This window comes from Corythoichthys intestinalis, chromosome 20 (genome assembly GCF_030265065.1).
Source record: "Corythoichthys intestinalis isolate RoL2023-P3 chromosome 20, ASM3026506v1, whole genome shotgun sequence".
NCBI lineage: Eukaryota > Metazoa > Chordata > Actinopteri > Syngnathiformes > Syngnathidae > Corythoichthys > Corythoichthys intestinalis.
This window is the reverse complement of record NC_080414.1, coordinates 31,172,708-31,189,824: the sequence shown is the minus strand read 5'-3', so window position 1 is coordinate 31,189,824 and position 17,117 is coordinate 31,172,708. Positions and strand designations below refer to the sequence as shown.

Here is a 17,117-nt window from a genome sequence, read left to right as displayed (position 1 = left end):
TTTTTTTTTTTTTTTTTTTTTTAAGTCACGTAAACAATACCTTATTGTACCTCACAGTATCTTATTTTTTTACTTTATATTATTAATATAACTGTTCTGCCCTTTGGCGAAATGTGTATTTGATTATAATGTTGACTTGTTTTGTGATGCATGCTTTTATTTTGGCGCAGGAAGCGTAGAGCAGGTGGTAGTTCCGCACGCGAGTAAGCTCGCATGTACACACGAAGAAGAACGTCTTTGCACACACAAAGAAGAGTGCACATACACTCATAGAAGAGGGCATTTACTCCCACGAGGTTACGCAGCCAAGTGAGCGAGAGAGAGGGGAACGATTACAGCTTAGCTCGTTGTCTAGCTAGGACTTAGCGCCCATGTCTTGGCGAGGACAGTACAATGACGTATAATACATGTTTTTGGATCATTATTTTGAGGTTTTAAGGGGTACTTAGGGGTACTTAAAGGGTTAATTCCTACTTTCGTGGAAATTCGGGTTACGATGCCAGCACAGGTACGGAACTCGTTCGGAACTCGGGGACTACATTTATATCAGAATATGTAATGTCAAACTACGTAATTTGGATCGAACCTCGATTTCACAGCAAATAAAGTTCATTCATTCATTCATTCATTTTCCTTGCCGCTTTTTCCTCACGAGGGTCGCGGAGGTGCTGGAGCCTATCCCAGCTAACTACGTTGAACATGCAAATTTCCTGAACATCCTTGCGGTAACGTTAAATCTTTAATATTTCATCATCGGCTTGTAATTAGCTATTAACATCTTAAAAGTTCAAGCTAAAGTGAGTGTAAAACGAGTTATTTACACAAACTGGGTGTATATTATTCTAGGAGCTGTTGTGGTTATAAACTGTACTACATCAGAATGAGGGGATTTGTTCCTCATATATCGGGTAGAACACAGTGACAAAACACTGCAAAAGTAACCACTTTAACATATTTTTTGTTCACTTAACACCACTGTGACGACGTCAATCAAAACTGACTGCACACATTTTTATTCGGTTACTTCATACAATAAGTCAATCTTTTTGCAGGTGTGAGAACCATCAAATTTCTATCCAAAACCAAAAAGGTACTGGTAGGGTTTAAAAAGATCTAATGTTAAATATATATTAGAAGCTGCGAAGGTTGTCAGAAAAGAATTTCAATTCTGGTTGCTTTTCTCATCACTTCGACAGCTGCAATAACAGTGCAATTACATTTCACTCAGAATCAGCAGCAGGTCCTTTCCTTAGCATTCATCTGAGCTGAAGCAAATTGGACTCATATGGTAAAATTTCACAGCAACAACATTGCTCAAAAAGTATTTGCAATGAATTGCTCAGGAAAAATATCATTCAAACTTTGGCCGGATGAGCAAAGGGGGAAATAACTATAGTTAGGCATATGGCACATTGGAGAATTCGGTTTGAAACTGAAGAGGGTAGCTGGATGACGCCATGACAGAAGAAATGCATGAGAAATATAATAATATAAAACTTAACATTAGTTGATATCAGATGAATAAAACCTTTGTTGTTTTCATTCAATAAAGTGAAAAATAATGTTGAAATTGCACACTTGTCTTATAGTGTCAAATAATGTCATAAAAGAGGGTGCTCTACACCTGTTTAAACATGAATGATCACCGAGGGAAAGCTAGGGGACATCATTATGACAATCATTTGCAGCTATAAAAAATATGGAACCATAAAAGCAGTTGTTAAATACAGTGGTACCTCTACAAATTTAATTTGTTTCCAGGACTTAATTTCTAAGTCGAAATGTTTGTATGTCGAGTCATGGATTCACTATCAGTTGACGGGACACAGGGCTGATCTGTAGGGGGCCTATTTTCGAAAACTTAAACTTCACATATTTTCAAAACCAAAGCCGCTAGCGACCTAAAACCAAAACAGGCACCCCTCTTGCATCTATGAGTCTCCATGAGCAGCCCTAATAAAATCCCCGTTTCTATACAAGAAAAATACCTTACAATGGCTATAAAATTCTTAAATTTTACGCTAGATGCACATAAATCAACAAATGCAGAGATAATCATGTATATTTTCAGGATCAATAGCACTATTTAACATATCATACAAGGTTTTGCTCAAAGTAGCAATTTAGTTTTTTTTTTTTTTTTTTTTTAATTTTTAGCAGCTAATAAATCACTCAATTTTCACATCAGAAACTTGAGGAAAGCATGTAGAATCATCTGAACTGTACTCAACAAAAGCAACATTTGCATTTTTCTATATTTTTCTATAGACAATCACAACTTATTTAAGGGGAATTCCGCTAGTGTGTAGAGATACAAAATCCAACATGGCGGCCGTCACGAAAAAAGAGCTTTTTAAGTTGAAAATGCTTGTAAATAAATGCTTATTTCGCCAAATTTCTATAGATGTGAACGTAAAACAGTCTAGATTCTTGGTTAAAAGCAAAAAATGGGCAGTTATCGTTCATTTTACGTAAATATTTCAAGCAAAAGTCACGGTATTGTGTAATCCAACATGGCAGCTGTCACGAAACAAAGAGCTTTTTAAGTAGGAAATTCTTGTAAATGAATACTTAAATCGCGGAATTTCTATAGATATGAAAAAACATTCTTGGTTAAAAGAAAAAAAACGGGCAGTCATCATTCATTTTACGTACATATTTCAAGCTGAAGTTTAGCTAATTTTTTCCATTCATTTCATTGTATTCACAACGTTTCAAAGTGAATGCATGGTGCGAAAAATATAGTATTTTCCTTGAATCCTCGAACAAATCACTCTTGAGACACTCCTACCTGCTTGTATGCAGTAAAACCTTTGTCAACTGATGGTGGAGTCTATGGTCGAGTAGGATTTTCCCATAAGGATACATTATAATTCAATTAAATTCGTTCCACAGGCCAAAAACCTAGGCTAAAACCTTAATAAATACTCCAGGTACAATTGCAAATAGCAATTACACATAACAAAAGAAGTAAATAATAAATTCAAATAGGAAAAACAATATTAGAATAATAATGATGTAATGAATCTGGTTCTAACGTGGTGGGTGTGTTTTGCATGCTGCTCCTGAACACACTGTGTGTCTGAAGCGAGCTCAAAACAGGTGCGGAAGAGTGAGAAGTTTTACTTTCTCTTGTCTTGTTCTGTTGTTTTTGGCGTCAGCGGACAGTAACCATGTTGTGTTGCACAAGTTCTAAAATTAATGATTCAAAACCTGACAAAGCAGGTAACTTCCTTGCCGATGTTACAGTCAAAATAATATTAATGAGAGTAATCCTCGAGATCGTAGTAGACATATTCAGGCCGTATCGTCGAGCCAGTTCACAGACAGGCACACCACGCTCATATTTTTCTATCATTTCCATCTGAATTTCAATGGTAAGGGTCACCTTTTTGCTTTTTTTCACCACCTGCACTAACCTTTTTGGGACCCATTTTGATTTCTCTCACAAGAAAATCAGTCGTGCGTCCGTCTTGCGGTAAAACAATGAAATTGCGACGCTGTCATAAATCATCGTATTTCGAGAGAAATGACCAGTGTTTTTCATAGTGGCGTTATCTTTTTCAGTAGTGAGTAATCTAATGAATTACTTTTCTCATCTTTGCAAAGCCATTACCATTACTGAGGATGTAAAGGCGTGCGTTACTATGCGTTACTACGTTGGTTGAATGACGCGGACTCACGGAGAGTGGGAGTGGGTAGGAGGGAAAGGAGTTGTGACGCCTTGGCAAACACGATGCTAACGTTACTACTGACGTTACTAACTCAATTACTTTTTGGGAGAAGTAATTTTTAACTGTAATAAATTACTTTTTTAAAGTAAGATTAACAACACTGGAAATGACGAGTCAAATTTTACGTTGGCTGTCAAAAGTATCACATGTCGAAGCGTTTGTGTGTCAAGGCACCATTGTAGCGTACAAACCACGGTATTAAAAGATAACCATGTTTCAAGCATATGCATATGAAAGGCATTTCAGTTACTAATGTGCAGACTGAATTACAAAAAAAATATGACAATGGAGGACAAAAAAGATTGTTTTCAATTTGATGTGACAACACAGATATGCAACTCATTAAGATCAGTCCTTGGTGGTCCCCAAGAATCGTACCTTCGAGCAGAGAAACCAGCAAATGGTAAATAGTGTGGCCTGCTGGTTTGCTTTGACCGCAGGGAATGGAAGGTTGGTTTGGCTATCGACATATTATAAACATATATATTATATATTATATATATTATAGACATAGTCATAAATTCCAAGGATTATTTTACTAGCCAAGGTGTATAAATCTTTGCTGTTAACCAAGATGAAATATTCATCCAGAAGTACAATATCAAGTTTAAAAACGTCAAAAAGCTCTTATGAAGTAACAATCAAGCCAGTTTGCAGAAAATTAAATTTAATCTCCATGCCCAACTACAGTTAGTTTCACACACACAAATTGTCAGTAGAGTTTTCTGAAAATGACTTTTTAACCGATATCTGATATCCCGATATTGTCCAACTCCTAAAAATACCGATACATGCGGTCGTGGACTTATGGCTAATTATATTGTGATGCCACACCGGATACTTTAATAATGATAAATGGAACAACTTCAAGGTTTTCTAGTAAACATTTTGTGAAAAATGAGGGAACAAGTTCAACTGAAGTTATGGAAAAAGTGCCTATATTGCACCACATTATTTATTGTTGAAATAAAGTAGTACAAAAATCAGTTTTTTGGATCATGCGCAAAGTGCCAATAAGGCACTACCATACCATATCACATATGGCTCAAACAGTGCTTCTGGCTCAAAATAATAACAAAGACAAACAGCTTCAGTGCAGTGAATGAGGTATGTAATGAGTTTATGATTCATTATTTTTCAATCATTTATTGTTCACTTAATTTTTGCACCATTAATTCAAATTGTATGCTCACATTACAAATCCCAAGCATCTTAGTTTAGAGACATTTAATGGTCAATAAGCATAACTGTTGAGATGCAACATGAAAGCCCAAAACCAATAATGAAAAACAGATATATTTATTATCCAATATCATTTTAAATTTATTTTAGTGGCCGATATTATCCGCTACCCAATAATATAGGACAACTCTAATTTATGTAAAATTAAGTTTTTTAACCATGAAGTTTACATAATCTTTAATGCCTCGAATATTTAGTTTAATGCTGTTTAAGGTCTTATTTTTTCACAAAATCCTATTAATGACTTTTAATGCTTTTTAATCACCTGCATAAACCCTGGTGTCTGTCCAAGCAGTCACAAATATCATGAGGATGGATGCAAGGGGAAACAAAATACAGAAAAGGAATACACAAAGATTTGCTTGATAGCACCAACATAGTGCTCAGCTGCTTCTGTGTGGTCCTTGTAAACAGCAAACTCTTTTTTATTTCTTCCCTTGAGAACAAAACAGACAAAAGCAACACTGAGAAACACTAATCAATTTATGCTGAACAACTGGAAAGCCCCTCATTCTAAGCAGTGAAAAGGGTGAGGCAGAAAAATGGGAAAAAAAAGTAACAGTAATTGTCAGTGGAATTTAGGGGTTTTATGATGCACTAGATCAGCACAGTGCATGATTCAGAAGTTATAGAGTGAGGTAAACAAGTATTTCAACACCCTTCGATTTTGCAAGTTCTCCCACTTAGAAATGATGGGCGGGCTTGACATGTCCATGGTAGGTGCTTGTCCACTGTGATAGACAATCTAAAAAAAGTCCAGAAATCACACTGTTTGAATTTTTTAACACTTGTGGATGATACTGCTGCAAATAAAGTATTTGAACACCAGAGAAAATCTATGTTAATATTTGGTACAGTAGCCTTTGACTCCAATTACAGAAGTCAAACGTTTCCTGTGACTTTTCACCAGGTTTGCACAGACTGCAGCAGGGATTTTGCACCACTGCTCCACATACTGTAGATCATTTTTCTAGACGAATCAGGTTTCTGGGCTGCCACTGAGAAACACGGAGTTTGAGCTTCCTCCAAAGATTTTCTATTGGGTTCAAGTCTGGAGATTGGCTAGGTCACTCCAGAACCTGGCTATGTTTTTTACGAAGCCATTTCTTGGTTATTCTGGCTGTCTACTTCAGGCCATTGTCATGTTGGGGGACCCACTCACTGCCCATTTCAATGCTCTAACTGAGGGAAAGAGGTTATTTTACCAAAATCTCACAATGCATGGCCCTGGTCATTCTCTCTTTAATACAGTGCAGTCGTCCAGTCCCATGTGCAGAAAAAAACACCCCCAAAGCATGATGCTACCACCCACATGCTTCACAGTAGGGATGGTGTTCTTGGCATGGTAATCATCATTCTTCCTCCAAACACAATGAGTTTAAAAAAAAAGTTCCATTTTGATCTCATAGGACCACATGACTATCTCCCATGACTCCTCTGGATCATCCAAATGGTCATTGGCAAACTTAAAACGGGCCTGGACATGTGCTGGTTTAAGCAGGGCAACTTTCCGTGCCATGCATAATTTTAAACCATGACGTCTTAATGTATAACCAACAGTAACCTTAGAAATGGTGGTCCCAGCTCATTTCAGGTCATTGACCAGCTCCTCCTGTGTAGTTCTTGGCTGATTCCTCACCATTCTTAGGATCATTGAGACCCTACGAGTTACAGCAGATCTTGCATGGAGCCCCAATCTGAGGGAGATTGAATTTTTAGCTTCTTCCATTTTCTAATAATTGCTCCAACGGTGGCTTTTATATCACCAAGCTGCTTGGCAATTTCCCCGTAACCCTGTCCAGCCTTGTAGAGGCCTACAATTCTTTCTCTGGTGTCTTTGGACAGCTCTTTGGTCTTGACCATGTTAGGAATTGGAGTCTTTCGGATTGTATGGGGTGGACAGGTGTTTATATGCAGCTAACCGCCTCAAACAGGTCAAAAAGTCAGACTCAAAAAGTCCACCTCCAATCCACTTATTCGTTGGACGTTTTCAAGGCGACTAACAGGTCTTTGAGGCTCACAATTCTAGCTAATAGACAGGTGTTCAAATGCTTATTTTCAGCAGTATAATACATATAAATTTTAAAAAACACATAAACAATGATTTCTGGATTATCTTTTGTTTAAATTGTCTCTCACAGTGTACACTTGCCTCATTTCTAAGTGGGAGAACCTGCAAAATCGAAGGGTGTTCAAATACTTATTTTCCTTGTTTATAATCAAGATATATATATATTACATTTAAATGTGTTTTCCTCTATTATACTGTAAGCCATTACATATCCAAAAAGTAAGTACAGTATATTCTCTGAAAATGAAATTTGAGCGTCAAATTTGTATATTGTATGACTCACGATAATCACTGTCCAATACACGAGTTTAAAATTGGAGCAGAACCATCTGGTAAACGGTTCATTATGCTGAATCAAAATTTGACCCAAAGATCTGCCAGATTGAATTTAGAGTCATGCTGAAATATATTTTCACTTGAGTTTCCCTAATCAGTGCCAGAAGTTTACATGGATGAGCCTGCTTGCAACAAGCACTCCCTTCTTGATTCCTTGTTGAGAAGGACTAAAATAGCATGAAAGAAGACTAATAGAATAGACTTCGGTTCTCCAAGGCTGGCCCTGTATCTTGTTACCACCAGAATAACGAAGGTATGCTTAACAGTGTCAACAATCACAAGCAATTAGGAGCGCAGACATTAAGAGAGGAATGCGGCAACTGTTTAGTGCTGTACAAACAGATAATATCTCACTTTGACAGTGAGCATGGGAAGAAAGAGATTGGGAAAGTGATTGGCAAAGATGTCAAATTTCAAATTTAGCCTCCAAGTGGGGCTAACATGGAAACTAATCCAGAGCAAATAAATTTTGGCCTGTCAGTGTGGGTGGGGTATTGGTGGCTATATGCACTTAAAGCCAATAGAAAACTATTACGAAAGTAAGAAAAACAAAAACAGATCATTGCCATGTGAAACAAACTCAAAATATAGTTTAGACTGGACTAAAGTCAATATCTGTGACATTTAAGCCCTGCCAGTTTTACTGTCAAGCAGGAGAATTCTCAGATTACTTTTATTTCTTAAAAAGCATTTCAAGAATGTTACCAAATTGAATTAAAACAAAGCTTTATAACATTTCAACTAAGTGAAAGAGATTTAATAAACAACTTAATTATTGATATTTCATCTACTAGTATACTTAGTTGTGGCAGTGTATTTTTAAAAGTTGGAACAGGGAATAAAATACATTCTCCCCTAACAATATGAGCCCAGTCAAGATGGTTTATGAAATTTACTTTGTCAAATAATACTAATTGGAAAAGTAAAATTGCACTGTTAAGGAATATATACTAGTACAGCATGTGAAACCCCTTTGAGACATGTCGTGATAAAGAGCTACTGTATATAAAAACATGTGCCCTGACTTAACTCGACCATACTATTGCAAATGTAACACTCATCTTGACTTGTGCTGCAGCTAATGATTATTTAAGTAATCAATTAATCTATCAGTTCGAATAATTCAGTAATCGGATTAGGAAAATTGAGTGTGTTGCAGAATACTCAATTCATAACAGCAATAAATGCATTTAAAATTAAATCAAAATACAGTGGTACCTCTACATACGAAGTTAATTCGTTCCATGAGCTTGTTTGAAAGTCGAAATGATCGTATGTCGAGCAGGATTTTCCCATAAGAATACATTGCAATCCCATTAATCCATTCCACAGCCTGAAAACCTACACTAAATCCTTAATAATTGCTGCTGGTACTATTGCAAATAGCAATTATAAATAAACAAAATAAAATATATTATGAATAAAAATCGGAATAATATTGTAATAATAGACATCCATCCATCCATCCATCCATCCATCCATCCATCCATCCATCCATCCATCCATCCATCCATCCATCCATCCATCCATCCATCCATCCATCCATCCATCCATCCATCCATCCATCCATCCATCCATCCATCCATCCATCCATCCATCCATCCATCCATCATCTGCCGCTTAATCCGGGATCGGGTCGCAGGGGCAGCAGCTTTAGCAGGGAAGCGCAGACTTCACTCTCCCCAGCCACTTCAACCAGCTCCTCAGCGGGATCCCAAGGCCAGCCGAGAGACATGGTCTCTCCAGCGTGTCCTGGGTCGTCCCTGGGGCCTCCCGCTGTTGGGACATGCCCGGAACACCTCTCCAGGGAGGCGTCAAGGAGGCATTCGAACCAGATGCCCGAGCCACCTTAAGTGGCTCCTCTCAATGAGGAGCAGTAGCTGCTTGAGACCGAGTCCCTCCTGGATGACCGACCTTCTCACCCTATCTCTAAGGGAGAGCCCGGACACCCTGCAGAGGAAACTCATTTCGACCGCTTTAACTTAAAAAGACTGGCGAACCGCCGAGATCTTAGACATTCTACGGCCGAATTGTTGAGCCAGTTCACGGATGCGCGCACCACGCTCATATTTTCCAATCATTTCCATCTTCCTTTCAATGGTAAGCCGCACCTTTTTTTTCCTTTTTTCACGACCTGCACTAACATTGTTGGAACCCATGTTGATTTATCTCACAAGAAAATTCGCCGTGCGTCCGTCTTGCGGTAAAACAAAGAAACTGCCATGCTGTCATAAATCATCGTACTTCGGGCATGTCGTTGGATGTAGAAATGAATGGCAGTGAAATTTTACGTCGGATGTCGAAAAGATCGTGTGTCGAAGCGATCTAATGTCGAGGTACCACTGTACCTTATTTTAGCCTCAAATTACATAAAAAAAATAAATGAGGCTCTATGTACAACAAAAGAACAATTGGCTAACTTACAAAGCAAAAGTCCGTTAGCTTAAATACTATAAAATGCTAACGTTTGTTTCACAATGCTCTTAACAAATCGTTCAAATACATATTCCCACAAAAAACTGCTACATATACCTCTAAACTAAATTACGAGTACATAAACAATCATATTAGCACGAACAAAAGCTTACAACCTTATGTTGGTTTTAACAGGGTGCAGCGGGATCCAGCCATGTTAGACAAGTTATGTAATATTCGCTGTTTCTACTCGAGGGCAGTGTATCCACCCAAATCAAACAATAAAACTAAATGCAACGACTTTCAAAACAAACCATTACAGCGCCACTCTAATTAAATGAATCCTTGACGCAGCAAAATTTGATTCGAAGCTTTTTTCTAATTGAATTACTCAAGTTAATCTACTAATCGTTGCAGCACTACCTTAGACTGATCCAAGCTGTAAGACTCGTGATGATCTTCCATGTCATCGTCCTGCTTTGCCTGCTGGAACTCGTGCCTCAGCCTTTGTATCCGGTCATGGTTACTCGGAGTCGTCTTACTGTTGGGAGAAGGAGTAAATTGTTTTCAATCCAAACAATGAAGTTGTTTATTCATGGTAATTTATTTACTTGTTCATGCAATGGGTCATTGTATGTATAGTGGGGAGAACAAGTATTTGATACAATGCCAATGGGTTTTCCCATTGTGAGTGTATCAAATACTTGTTCTCCCCAATGTAATTGTAAAAAACAGATGGTGGCTTAAGTCATTGTGATTTGGACAAGAGTCAGGTGGAGACACTGTTCGATGACTTGTGACTTGACAAAACCTAGAACTGGGTGTTAAAATCTTGAGACAGGATTTGAAGTGTTATTAGTAGATGGAAATGGGATTTAGCATTGTCTCCATATTTACCTTGTGATAATACAACATCAGGAGCAACAGAAGGTTCAGTGTCTTGCTCAAGGACACATTGACATAGTTATGACGGCTAAGGATTAAGTTCACTATATTTGGATTAGGGGACGAACAGTCTACCACTTGACCATTGGTGATTGCTCTAATACTGCAAGGAAAGCTCAGCTTCCACCCATACTGTCAAAAAATAAGTGGTCAAATGTATACTGTTGTGTGTATATGTCAGTGACTAAATATGCGCTACAACACGCTTAACTTTAGTTCAGAAGTAGCTTCTTGTCACTGGTTGTGATGCGGCTTGCTTTTCATTAATTCGCGCAGCTTCAGTCATTTAAATAGCGGAGACTGCGCTGCGTCTCCAGAGTTGAGAGTGCAATGTTCCACTACCGCGAAACGAGACGAGTTGTTGGCTAAAGGCTTCGTTTATCTCGCCCATTGGACGCTGACCTTCTCTGGGGGTCAATGGGCAGTGGGCGGGGCTCGGCCGGCTTGGACGCTGGCTTCTCTGCATGATGATTGGATGATTTGTCTGAGGCTGAATCCCTTTTTGATTGACAGCAAAATGAGCGAATCAGTGATTTGTCGTATCAAAATCATTTTTCAATTTTCTTTCCATTGTGAGTTGTACCGGAGACTTTCATAGTCATCACACTTCATTTGATAAAAACGACTACTATTTCTGGTGTTCTTTTTTTTTCTTCTTTTGTTTAAATTATAGCTGCTTGTGTTTGGAGACTTGACTTCTGGCTTGTTTCTTTCCCAACCGAGCAGCAGGTGCCGCCAAGCCCCTCCACCGTCAAAAAGCACTCACAGGCGAATAAACTTTGAGCTTCGCCTCATTGTAAGACCAGCATCCACCACTGTACCTGACCCATGCTACCTATACAATTAAAAGATGCTCGTTGACCATTCTAAATAGTAAGACATCATACCGCCGATACAGAGTCCCGATCCAATACCGAAAAAAAAAAAAAAAAAAAAAAAAAAAATGTTATTTGACCAAAAGTTCCAAACATGTTACAGTACTTCCTATTCTGCATTTTCCAGGAGTGTTGCGGAGCATGAAATGTATGTATTTTTGTATCCTTTGTCAATGCCATTGCATTTCTGGATTATTTTGTTACTTTTTATCCCTTAAAAAATAAATATAAAAAATATATATATAAATTAGGCCTGAATGATATTGGAAAAAAAATAACATTGCGACATATACAGAGGTGGGTAGTAACGGGTTCCATTTTTTCCTCTTTATTTTATATATAAGATTTTTATTTATTTATTTTGCCAGCGATGCCAAGAGCAGCTCTACTCATTCCACCATTGAGACGTCACAACAATAATAACATGACTCCATTATACCAGTCAGACGCAAGCTTGCCGTTCAATGTTCACGCCAGCCTGTTCAATCATGCGGTGTCTTTAAAGCACCGTAAAAAATAAAGTATTTGTCATAGAGCGCTGTCCTCAACATGACTCGAAAGCGCGGATTTTAACGTCTCTTTGACCATACAAAACCAGACATACTGTATGATCCATTTATTTTAAAACAGCAAGTATGAAGTAACTATTCACTATTCAAACTAGGAACTATTTTGTCTACTAGAGGGAAATCTTCTCTTTAGACGAATAATGCTTCATTTATGTATTTTTTTTTTCCTGTGGTCGGAATTTTTTTTGTATTTCTTTGGCCTAATAAGGTTATGTAATGCATTATTGTACAGTATCATTATAACAACAGTTCATATGGATAACTTTGTGCTCAGAAAAAAAAAAATCCATTCTTTAAAAAAAAAAAAAAAAAGAAACAAAAAATATGCCGTTACAGTACTCACAATATTACTTATTACTTGAGTATTCTTTTCACCGGATACTTTTTTATTCGAGTGGATTTTTTTGGATGACTACTTCTACTTTTACTTAATATTATTTTGATGTAACGCTACTCTTACTTGAGTAACATTTTTGGCTACTCTACCCACCTCTGCATATATGTTGACAAAGTGCTACACTCACTTTTTGCAATTGGTTGCACTGGTGCGAACGTTTTTCTTAAGGTGCACCAGCAAAAATTTTAGACGCACCCACATTTTTCATTGCCTCACCTTTAACGCCATACTTTTATTCACTCTCCATAACATTCATATAATTCATATGAGTAAGTTCAAATTCCATCACGCTTTGACGCTCACTCTACCGACAACAGCCTCTAGACAACGAAGGTTGACTAAACGATGATTAACACATTCGTGCTTTTGATCGAAGAGCTACAGAGCTTTCACTTGCCAACTAGTTAACTTTAACTAGCAAACTCCAGCTGCACTGCTGACCAAAAACGCAGCAGGAGGGAGTGTGAGAGGCTGTACTCTTTCCTTTCCACCCAATTCCGATCCTCTGAAAAATGGTGCAATCGGCCCGATTTCTGAACACGTGATCGTATCGGGACATCCCTAAAAACAAGCCTATTCGAACTTTACTGATAAAAACATAACAGATGGCATTGCATAGCACTACTCCATATGTCTAATTTGGAAGGAATAATCTTAGCTTTATTTGGCACAGTCCTTAAACACTGCACAAAACCTTTGTTGACATCCTTATTATTAAAAGGCTTCAAGAGGCCCGTCAATAGGAATCAATAGCCTTTCCTTCAGCCTAATCAGACTCCCTTCTTATCACCAGCTACAGAGGGAGTGCACGACAAAACACATAATTATGATGAAGCATACATGCCTGCTTGCATGTATGCATACAAAAGGGATGAAAGTGACGAAAGGTCAGGAATGTGTTTTGTAGATGTTGGCAGCGTTGATGTAGGGAATGGTGAAGAAGGAAGGGGAGATAAAAGTAGAAATGGTACAGAGGTGCCTTTGGGTTCGGTGAGGACTGGGGAAAATGTGAAAGGTTAATCAAGACCATGTGAGAGGAAAAAAAGTCCATCAAAATCAATGTTGACATCACCAGGGAGATAAAAAAAAAAAGCATAAAATGTAAATTAAGAACTTGAAGCGCAGCTATTGTATAATTTTTCTCAAGCAGCACTTACAGTTCTATACATCAGGGGTGGAAGTGATTGCTTATTTGGGCACAAAGGATTCTGCGAGCAATTATGACAGATGGAAGATTAAAATAAGCACATCTTTCTGATGATAATGAACACTAGGACACACCATTAATTAAGTATCAGTAAAAGCACAGTAAACAACATACCTAGATGGTGCACAGATTTTGTTATCCGACCTTAAGTAGCACTTTGTGGCCATCATGTTCCTCCATACTGCTTTACTTAAATCAATTGTATCAGTTATACCTCATTTGCTGCTTATGGCTCATATGAAAAGGAGTGCAGGAAGCATACACTTTATATGGTTGTTGCAATTAAGTGGTCCACTGGAGTGAGCGGAAGCGTAATGCTTTCAGTTATGTGAAAAGCTGCTCATTAGAAAATCAATGAGCTTCATCTGCTAATATCTTCCTACATCATTTCTGTAATTTAATTTGTAAAGAAATACTTCCTTACCTGAGTTCCTATATAGATAAATCCATTGTTATCCCAGTAGAATATGCCACATACCATAGATTTTGAATTAACAAATGCAAATGTCCAGCAGTAACTGGGCATTAGACCGCAAAATCGGGTGCACAGAGAGGTCACTCACACAGAAAAGTTAGTTGAGAGCATCAGTGGTAACTATGACATTATAGCACTAACGATGCATAGGCCATAAATGTCTTTGGCAAGACATGATGACATAGTAAAAATTGGTCAGAGATGGAAGGTTAGTCTAATGTATGTACTGTAATTAGTGTGATTTTTAAATCTTCTCTTTCATTGCCTTTGGGTAAGGTCTTGGTGCAAACTGCAGCATACTTGATCAAAATGGACAATAGGAACTACTATTACAGGTGACCAAAGAAAATGCTACTACATGAGCTGTGAACAAGCCTTTATGTTTAAATTGAGATATGATCCAATTTGTGATACAAGGCTCACGATATGGCGATACAACAATTACACCATGTTACAGAAAAAAAATAAATAAATAAATTGTTCCTGGCTTGTAAGCATTTTATTTGTGTTGCTTGGGTCCAAACTAAATGAAAAAGTGTCACTAAAAAAGGTAAAAGTTTTGTTTTGCTAAAAATTAGAGGCTTTATTCTAAATTTCCGATTTTATGTACTAGTTATACAGAAAATGTTTATGTTAGATGTATTTCAGGTCAAATTAATTCAATAAAATAAGGAGGAAAATGTACATATATACAGTATATTATATAAAGTATATATATATATATATATAAATAGTGGTATGAAAAAGTATCTGAACCTTTTGGAATTTCTCACATTTCTGCATAAAATCACAGTCAAATGTGAGCTGATCTTTGTCAAAAACGCACAGATGAAAAAACTGTCTGCTTTAACTAAAACCACCCAAACATTTATAGGTTTTCATATTTTAATGAGGATAGTATGCAAACAATGACAGAAGGCGGGAAAAAAATTAAGTGAACCATCACATTTAATATTTTGTGGCCCATCTTTGGCAGCAATAACTTCAAACAGACGCTTCCTGTGGCTGCAGATCAATCTGGCACATCAATCAGGACTAATCTTGGCCAATTCTTCTGTACAAAACTGCTGTAGTTCAGTCAGATTCATGGGATGTCTTGTATGATTTGTTATTTTTAGATCATACCACAGCATCTCAATGGGGTTCAAGTCTGGACTTTGACTTGGCCACTCCAGAACGAGTATTTTGTTCTTCTGAAACCATTCTGAAGTGGATTTATTCTATGTTTTGGGTTATTGTCTTGTTGCAGCATCCATCCTCTTTTTAACCTCAACTGTCTGACGGAGGGCCTCAGGTTTTCCTGCAAAACATCCTGATAAACTTTTGAATTCATTCTTCCATTCATGACTGCAAGTTGTCCAGGCCCTGAGGTAGAAAAACAGCCCCAAATCATGATACTCCCTCCACCATGCATCACAAAGGTGATGAGGTGTTGATGTTGGTGAGCTGTTCCATTTTTCCTCCACAAATGACGCTGTGTGTTAGTCCCATACTTTGGTTTCATCATCCACAAAATATTTTGCCAAACCATCTGTGGAGTGCCAAAGTGCCTTTTTGCGGGCAACGGGCAACAATGTTTTTTTTTTTAGACGGCAGTGGCTTCCCCCGTTTTTGGCCATAGTTTTACATATACCTGATGTGTGCACAGAGATATTGGACTATACAAGTGATTTCTGTAAGTCTTTAGCAGACACTCTAGGATTCTTTTTTACCTCTCTGAGTATTATGCGCTGAACTCTTGGCGTACAACAGTGTCAAACTATCTCCATTTGTAGAAAACTTCTCTGTATATCGATTGATGAACATCCAGACTTTTAGAGATATTTTTGTATCCTTTCCCAGCTTTATACAAATCAACAATCCTTGATGCCAGGTCTTCAGACAGCTCTTTTGACTGAGCCATGATGACCATTATACAAGGCTTCTCACCTAGATTATTCTTACCAGGTGTGTGTTCAATAGTGGGCAGGGCAGCTTTAAACCACTCATCAATGTTTGGGTGGTTTTAGTTAAAAAAAGAAGACACTGTTTTTACATATGTGTGATTTTGACAAAGATCAGATAACATTTGATTGTGATTTTATGCATAAATATGAGAGATTACAAATGGTTCAGATACTTTTTCATACACAAAAAAAAAGATCATTGGAAAGCACAACAGTAAAGAAGAGTGGAAAATAGAATTGCAAAGTAATGACCACAAACACAAACTTTTCGTGAAACAAAAGTGTTTTTATGTCAATGCAAGGAAACAAACTAGGAAATACCACTTAGAACCTGGAAACATAACATGTATTAAATGGTGTTATTGTTACATGGTTCAGGAAATCATTCTAAAACAAAACAACTAATGAACAAAAAACAAGCTATTTTCAACCTTCGGCTGAGAATTGGAATGAGTTAATCACTAGTAGACGTCCAAACTGTTTGAACACCTAGGCAGCGAACGTTCGTTCATTCGCTGCCATCCCGTCCAAACTGATTGGATGTCTATGGCTGTCAGTGGCAGCCGATGCCAGGCAACGAGTTAATTTTGGGGCATTTCACATCACTTCATGTTGATTTTGCATAACTGAAAAGGGCGTGTCTCAAGAATGTCCCCAAATAAATATGAAGCGACTCAATATCAACAGGAAGTAACCTATAAATGCCCTAAAATGAACAACAAGTGACCTGTAAATGCCTACAAGACAGGCTTTAGTTTCATTGCCATTGATGGTGCTAGACATTCAATCCAATCAAACTGAATTGGATGCCCAGCGCCATCAATGGCAGCCAGTGAGCAAACATAGACACTCTAGTAATGGAAGATTTTGGTAGCAACCTGTTGGTTCCTTTTTTTTTTTTAACA

General features: G+C 37.7%; 1 protein-coding gene across 1 annotated transcript in view; it reads right to left on the bottom strand.

The window, feature by feature from the left end:
* The window catches only part of LOC130909013 (partitioning defective 3 homolog), a 660,821-nt gene that overhangs the window by 26,897 nt on the left and 616,807 nt on the right, over positions 1-17,117 (bottom strand). The window contains exon 23 of the mRNA XM_057825056.1: positions 10,222-10,339. Within this exon, the coding sequence (XP_057681039.1) occupies positions 10,222-10,339 (118 nt within the window). The remainder of the gene's footprint in view (positions 1-10,221; positions 10,340-17,117) is intronic.